General features: G+C 57.9%; 2 protein-coding genes across 2 annotated transcripts; one reads left to right on the forward strand and one right to left on the reverse strand.

Annotated features, from left to right (window-relative positions):
• Nucleotides 1-62: 62 nt before the first annotated feature.
• CCDC166 (coiled-coil domain containing 166) lies at nt 63-2,033 on the forward strand. Its single transcript, XM_062515329.1, has one exon. The coding sequence runs from the start codon at nt 948-950 to the stop codon at nt 2,031-2,033; it is 1,086 nt and encodes a 361-aa protein (XP_062371313.1). The 5' UTR covers nt 63-947.
• A 1,567-nt stretch (nt 2,034-3,600) lies between these two features.
• LOC134058206 (NAD(P)(+)--arginine ADP-ribosyltransferase 2-like) lies at nt 3,601-4,923 on the reverse strand. The gene is made up of 2 exons (XM_062515342.1): nt 4,182-4,923; nt 3,601-3,686 (listed from the first exon to the last, which is right to left on the reverse strand). Exons 1-2 carry the CDS (start codon nt 4,921-4,923, stop codon nt 3,601-3,603), a joined length of 828 nt encoding a protein of 275 aa, XP_062371326.1.
• Nucleotides 4,924-7,638: the final 2,715 nt, after the last annotated feature.

A 7,638-nucleotide genomic window follows, 5' to 3' on the forward strand; every position in this document is an offset into this window, starting at 1 on the left:
CTAAGGAGCAAGGCTGGGCCTAAAGAGGTGCTGTGGGTGCCCCTGCCCAGCCCTGAGCTGCCTCCAGCCACACTCAGGTCAGGACCTGTGGCACCTTCAGGCCAGGGGCAGTTCCCCTCCAGGATGGACCCCAAGAGGTACCTTGGGATGGGGGTGTCACCTCTGGGGGCTCCTGTCGTGGCAGAGAGGGGTGCTGGGAGGGAGCCCTGATCCTAGGAACTGAGCTCAGCCTGTGCTCAGGAATTCCACAGAACCGGGATCCAGCAGGAGTCCGGAGGAAATGATCCTTTTCCTTAAGAAATGCAAATCTGAGCAGAATGACTTCCCAGGAACCAAAATGGAATTCTGAGCCGAGCTTCCCTGTGGGAGTGGCTGCCAAGCCTGGGGGTGTCCTGAGACATGGGACAGAACCTGGGAACCACCCAGGAATTGGAAGGGCTCAACCTGGAGCATGGCCTGGACACTGAGATTCCACATCTAGGCTGTAGGGATGGGGGGACCTATGGCACCTGGATGATATGGTGATTGGGGGATACAGAGAGGCTGTGACCACAGCACCTGGGATTTGGACATGCAGACATGTGGGGATGCTGTGCCTACAGCAGCTGGGAATTTGGGATGCTGGGATTTGGGGATGCTGTGCCCACAGCAGCTTTGGTGCTGTTTTGGCAGCCCCGAGCTTTTGGGGTAGCTGCACAAACTGAGCTGCTCTGTCTGGGACACCTGCCAAAGGAGGCTCTGTTGTTCAGGGAAAACACCCCAAAAACGCAGGGTGAAGCGTGGGACCTTGAGTGCTGGAGCTCAGGGGCTGGGCGTGGCCAGGCTGGGCTAGGAGGGGCCCCAGGCCACCACTAGTCCCTGCCCACTGCAGAGCTCAGCTTTAAAGGTCCCTCCCAGTCCAGACCATCCTGCAGTCTCAAGAGTCCAGGTTTTGCAATTCCTGAAGGATGCAGCTCTGGGGGGAGGCACAGGCCAAGAGGCTGCTTGGGATGGGCTTCCACAGCAGAGGGCTCACAAACTCCAGCTCTGGGTTGGAGGAGGGGTCTGAAACTCGAGCTCTCCTCAGACCAGGGCCCCCTGTGTGCTCGGAGCTTGACTGTGATATCCAAATCCAAGGGGAAAGAATAGCCTGTGACTATTGGCAAAAACAAGGAATGGGGAGCAAGGATGCAGTGGCGCGTGAAGAAACAAGTGACACAGAAGACCCTGTCCAGGAGAGGAAGCTGTACCTGCAGGAGGAGTGCAGGATCCTCACACAACACCTGGACACGTACCTGGGGAGAGCCGAGCAGCTCCTGCAGGGAAACAAACGCCTGGAAAAGGAAGCCCAGGGCACTCAGGAGCAGAGCCAGTCCTACCTGTCCTGCGGAGCAAAGCTCAGCCAGGACCCTCCGGGTATGGTCATCACCCTGAACGAGCAGAACTGCCAGGATCTGGCCCAAATCCAGGCGCAGAAGGAGGAGCTGGTCCCACAGTACACTGGCAAGGAGCAGGAGGTGAGGAGCGCCCTGAAGGACACGGAGGCCGAGGCCTCGCTCCTGGACACGGAGCTGGGGGAGCTGGAGCCCTACAAGGAGCAGAAGGTGTGGGCGGAGCAGAAGGTGAAGGCGCTGGAGAAGGAACTGCGGATCACCAGGATCCGCTGTGCTGAGGAAACCCACGCCATCAGGAGCAGGTTCCTGCAGGAAAAGGCGGATTGCGAGCAGGAATTCCAGCAGAGGATGCAGGAGCTCACCTGGGGAGCAGAGGAGGTGGCGCTCCAGGCTCTGATCCAGCACGTGGAACAGGTGAAAGCAGAGAACAGGCTCCTGCGCCAGGAGCTGCTTGGCCTCCTGCAGCACTGCCAGCTGCTCAGGGACACCAAAATCCAGCTGCACGACCAGCAGGAGCAGCTGCTGCGGGAGAGCCAGTGCGCCCAGCGGGCAGCGCGGCTCATACGGGCACGGGGCCCACGGCAGGGACCACCTGCCCTGCTCACCTGCCAGGGGGGCCCACGGACCCCAAATCGCCTGGCTGCCACCTGGAGGAACTAAACATGGCAGCAAGCCAATCCTTTGGGCAGTGGAAGCACCGAGGGCTTGGAGCTCTGGTCGCACGGATCCATAAAATGCATTTATGGACTAGGTCCATATCGATGTTCTCCTTCTGCCCCAGAGAGGTGGTGGCTGCCCCGTCCCTGGAAGGGATCAAGGACAGGGTTGGATGGGCTTTGGAGCAGCCTGGTCTAGTGGAAGCTGTCCCTGTCCCGGCAGGGCTGGCCCCGGACGCGCTTTAAGGTCGCTCCATCCCGAACCATTCCCGAGCCCCGGGGCCGGGCCGGGCGCTCGGCAGCGCCACCAGCTCGTGCTGCCGCCTGCTGTTGGCACCCGGAACTGCAGCTGATGTCCCGCGCTCGCTGCTGCCCTCCGCTGGGCAATTCCCGAACCGCAGCTCCGGGGCGAGTTCAGGAGCTGCGCGATCTAAAGGAGGAAAATCCCCCGCTTTGAACGGGAAAAGTTTCCTGAGCGAACACCAGGTGTTTTCATCAATAAATCGGTGGCGGTGCCTCTGTGCCCTTTGCTCTATTTTATTTTTCATCCTTTGTCTCTTTGTTCTTTTTTTTTTTCTCCCAATGCTTCTTTTGTTTTGTTGCCTCAAATCAGGAACTTCGGAACTGATCGTTCTCCCTTTTTTAATTGCACTGAGCAGCCCCCGGCAGCTCCCTCAGCCGCTCCTGGTGCTCCAGATCCTTCCCCAGCTCCGTCCCTTCCCTGGACACGCTCCAGCCCCGCCAGGTCCTTCGTGAGGGGCTGCAGTGAGCAAAGAAAAAGGGATGAACATTTCTCCATCGCCTCTTTGAAGATAGTGGTTTGGAAAACAAAGCTTTGAGTTGCCTTTAACAAAAATTCCAGCAAATGCTTTATTGTGGGAAATGAGGCGCCCTGCAGGAAAGTCGCCAAAGGAGCTGCAGCAGATTCATTAAGCCATCCAGAAGCAAATTTTGGGAAACTTTTGTTAAGCCAGGCCAGAAAACTCAAATTTTTTAAAACTTTTGATACTCCAGGTGAGCCAGCAGCAATTTTTTTGATACATCAGGTAAGGTAGCCAAGGAGCTTTAGGGGGTGGCCGTGCCGTTGCCACTCCCAAACCCCTCCATGGGAAGTGGCCAGCCGGCCCCAGGCGCTGGCCAGTCCCTGCTGTCCGTCTGTCCAGCGCTGTCCTGGCAGCTCCAGCCCCGCCGTGCTGCTCCTGCTGCCCTGGCACCGCTCCCTCGCCGGGCAGCTCTCGGAGGGGCTACCCCAGGACGGACCCCTCCTCACAGTGACTGCAGTGGCCACCATGGCCACTGTGACCTTGGTAACCACGGTGGCCATGGTGGCCTCAGTAGTTACAGTGATCACAGTGGTCATGGTGGCCACAATGGCCATGCTGATGATGGTGGTTCCAGTGCCCAGAGTGGCCAGAGAGGTCATAAGGACCAAAGTGGCCACAGTGGCAACAATGGCCACAGTGGCCACATTGGCCTTGGTGGCCTCATTTCTCTGGGTGTCCTGGTGGCCTTCATGATCGTGGTGGCCACAGTGGCCTTCAAGGTCACTCTGGTCTTGGTGGCCTCGTGGCTCAGAGCCTTCCGGTGACCACTGCCATGGCCACAGGGGCCAGGAGAAGCCCCCAGAGGTGGGGGGAGGTCCTGGGGAAGGTCCCACCTGCGGGGACAGAGAGCGGGGTCAGAGGGCCGTGGGGGGAGGGACAGGGGTGACAGTGGGGGGGCCCTGGGGGTGTGGGGGCCAGAGGGGGCCATTACAGAATCCCTGTCCCCTGTGCCCAGCCGTGAATGTCCTTGTTCCCCCACCCCCAGGGGGTGTCCCCAGCACGGGATGTCCCTGTCCCTCTCACCTGGCACTGATGTCCCCATCCCCTGTGCCCAGCAATGGCTGTCCCTGTCCTTGTCCCCAGCACTGGGTGCCCACAGTGGGTGTCACCTCTGGGCCAGAACTGGGTGTCCTTGTCCCCAGCCCTCACCGAGTGTCCCTGTCCCCCCTCAGGGAATGTCCCCCTGTGCTGTCACCCCGCAGTGTCCCCCTGTCCCCCCTGTGATGTCACCCTGCTCTGTCCCCCTGTCCCCCCTGTGATGTCACCTCGCAGGGTCCCCATGTCTCCCCCATGATGTCACCTCGCAGTGTCCCCCCCTGTGATGTCACCTCGCAGCCACTCGCAGTTGTAGTTGCTGAAGTTCCCGGTGGAGCGCAGCTCGATGTTCATCATGCCCCCTGCCCGAGTGACATTGGTGACGTCAAAGGTCTCGAAGGGTGGGATCAGCACCTCCCTCTCGCTTGGATTGAAGGAGAATTTCTCGATGTCTGCGCCGTGGCAGGTGTACACGTGGAAAATCGTGTCCGTCCCGTACGCTGCCGAGACCTCTCGGCTCCGCGACGTCGACGCAAACTGACCAAAGCGAACTTTGTCGCCGGTCTTGACCTCGAACTGGAACCCGCTCACCCCCCGGAACACGTCCTGGCACTCCTTGGGGTCTCTGAGCTTCTGGAGGGCCTGGGTGAGCAGAAAATGCAGCGTTTTGAAGTGGAAGCTGTTCCGGTATTGCTGGCGGGAGCTCCCGGCCTCGCGCACGGCCGCGTTGAACTGCCTGTGCACGTCCTTCATGGTGTAGATCATGATGGCGATGGCCTGCTCCTGGCTAAGAGGGGTCACGGGGGTCCCCTGCTTCTGCCGCTCGGCCCTGGCCTTAGGCCAGACCCGGGCAAACTCGACATTCTGGAGGAACTCGGTGCTGTTGAGTTCTGGCAGCGTCTTGGCCATGTCATGGCCACAGGTCAGGTACTGGTCATCAAAGGATTTCTGAGCCATGTCCAGGGGCACCACTTGGATGGCCGCGGTGGCCACGGCCGCTGCCAGCAGTGCCAGGGTCTGAGCCAGGGGGGCCATGGAGAGGAGAGTCGACGGTGGACACTGGGGGACACTGGGGGACACTGCGGGGACACAGAGTGGACACTGTGTGACACATGGGGACACTGATGGGACGTGGGGGATGATGAGGAACATGGGGGGACATGGGGAGGTTTCCTTGGTGAGGGGCTGAGGAGGAAGAGTGGGGTCAGCCTGGAGAGGGGCTGCAGCCCCGGCCAGGAGACCCCTCATCCAAAATTCTGGAGTCACTCCTGAAGCCTCCCCAGTGTCCCCCAGAACCCCAATCCCACTCTCACAGTCCTGTAATCCCCTTCACGGAGTCTTCTCAGCTCCCCTGCAGGACCCTGATCCCAAATCTTGTGGTCACTTTGTCCAGCAATCCCAGTGCCCCCCAGCACCCCAATCCCACTCTCATAGATCTGTGTCCCCCCTCCCGGTGTTTCCCAGTGCCTCTTGTGACCCCAATCCCTCCCCCAGTCCCTTGTAACCCTCCTGGTGACCCCCCTGCCCCACAGGACTCTGATTCAAGGTCTGGGGTCCCCCAGTGTCCCCCTTGTTCCTTCCCATACCCCAATCACACTCCCAGTCCCAGGAGATTCCCGGTGATCCCTCAGGACACTGATCCAGTGCCTTGTGCCTTGTGCCCACCAGTGTCCCCGAGTGCCCCCAAACCCCAATCTCACAGTTCCCTGTCTGTCCCCTCCCCCCCTCCCAAGTGTCCCCAGTGTCCCCCCCGCCCCTGATACCGAAATCAGCCGGAGTGAACTCCCTGGCACACTCGGAGGTACCAGAGAGCCATAATTCTTGATCAGCTCGGACTCAGCAGATCTCTCCTGGTCCTGACCTCGGGGGGAATTTGCCACAGGGTATGTATCCACCCTAATTATAAATATTCATTAAAATGACCTTTTTAGCTAATACAGAACCAGGGCTTTTCCCGTAAATAATTTGCATGGCTCCGCCTCTTTTAAAATAGGATTTTACTGCCCTGGAGGGACATAAAAGGGGCTTCAGGGCGTGGTTTTCCTGAGTGCCCCAATGTCCCTGATCACCTCGGCTTGACCTTTCGCTTTCGGCAGGCGCTGCCGCTTCTCTGTTACAGAACTTGCCAAAATCCCATCGTGGGCTCCAGCTACCTTTGCCCTGCTCTGTGCACGCTTTTACATCCTTTTACATTTTTCTGATACTGCATCTTTCAGCCCTATCCAGCACGTTGAGGAGAACTGAAACTTTCTCTTCTCTCTCTTATTTCTCACCCCCCAGATCCCCAATCCCACAGTCCCACATCCCCCCAGTGCCCCCAGTGTCACCTGTTCCACTGCTCACTGAGTTGCTGTCACACCCCAGACACCAAATGGGGTCCCCTACCTGATGACATCCCTGTAGGCACCCCGAGCCTGGCCATGATCTCTTGGGGGAGTTCCCTGGCTGTGTTGGTGTGGCAGGAGAAGTTCTGGACCCCCAAAAAAGGGATCCACCAACACCAGGAGATATCTCAACCCTTGGCGTGGTAGCTCAGAAAATCCATTTTCCTGCAGTCCCCTGGAGTGTTTCGTCTTTCAGAGGTCCCTGGAGGTGATGGGTTTGAGTTCAAAGGGTTAATTTAAGACATGCCTGGCATTGTGCTGGAACAGACCTGACAGTTCTGTCCTAGGGACGCTGAGTGTCTGAGGCCGCACACCAGTCCCCATCCCATCGACTCCCCTGAGCTTTGCTGGTGCTTCTGTCCTTCCCCAATTCCAGCATCAGTCAGGCTGGGCCTGGCCTGGTTATTGGGAGTTACCACCCACCCACCCTCTTTACTGGGGCCCTTTCCATAAGCAGCCAATTTTCAATTTGCCCAACTCTATCCAGGCCTCACCTCTGGCTGTGGAATTCCTTTAGCAGGAATTAACACCAGGGTGTTTTAGTGCAGGGCTATTTCTGCACCAGATTTGGCAATCCCCAAGCTGCTGTGCCCTGGACTGTGGTACAGCCACTTCTTTGGGCAGCTGGGTGCTATCCAGGAGGGACAATATTTCCTGTTCATATTTAATCAGAGATCTTTCTGCTGTTAATGGATTTCTTTCTTTCCATGTGGCTCCATGGGCATGAGCAATGCCCAAAGCAGAAGTCAAGTGAGTTCCTATGTTTGTTCTTTTTCCTGCTGCCACTTCCAGAGCTCTTGGTGACACTGTGAGCTCTGCTCTTGGGTCCACATCTTCTTGTGGTTATGGTGCGCACAGTAGAAACCGTATACCAAAACCATGAACTTTTGTCCCAATCTGGATTTCCTGGCCCCTTGGATGATGAGAACAGTCGCTGCTGTGGCTCGTGGTCGTTTTGTGATTGAGTTGTTCTGAAAAGCACCCCACAGGTCTCCTGACGTGTCCCCCACAAAGGTGGCCCCGGAGTTCCTTTGATTTGGACTCCTGAGGAAGGACACGTGTTCTGTAACTCAGAGATGGCCCCGATGTCCACATCTCCCATGGGATCTCCAGACTTTCGCAAAGCCTTTTGAGCTTTTTGTGTTCCAACGACAGGACCTGGCCGTGGGAGTCCTGGCTCAGAGGTTTTATTTTCTTGCACAGTTTTGAGATTCATTTTGGCAAGCCCGGTAGCAGAGAATTCCCTGCCTGGCTGCAAGGTTCACTGCAGATGTGTAGTCCCTTGGTGTGCCCTGAGAATCTCCCAGAGGGACTCTGTGCTTCATTGGCTCTCTGCAGGGGGAGAGACGGATAGACTGTGGGAAAT

This window comes from Cinclus cinclus, chromosome 1, assembly GCF_963662255.1.
Source record: "Cinclus cinclus chromosome 1, bCinCin1.1, whole genome shotgun sequence".
Classification (NCBI taxonomy): domain Eukaryota; kingdom Metazoa; phylum Chordata; class Aves; order Passeriformes; family Cinclidae; genus Cinclus; species Cinclus cinclus.

Bases quoted from the DNA above. Each gene is read 5' to 3' on its own strand.
- CCDC166 (XM_062515329.1), top strand. From the start codon at position 948: ATGCAGCTCTGGGGGGAGGCACAGGCCAAGAGGCTGCTTGGGATGGGC.
- LOC134058206 (XM_062515342.1), bottom strand. From the start codon at position 4,923: ATGGCCCCCCTGGCTCAGACCCTGGCACTGCTGGCAGCGGCCGTGGCC. The intron at 3,687-4,181 runs GTGACATCACAG...CTGTCCCCGCAG, and splicing joins CAACTGCGAGTGGCTGCGAG to GTGGGACCTTCCCCAGGACC.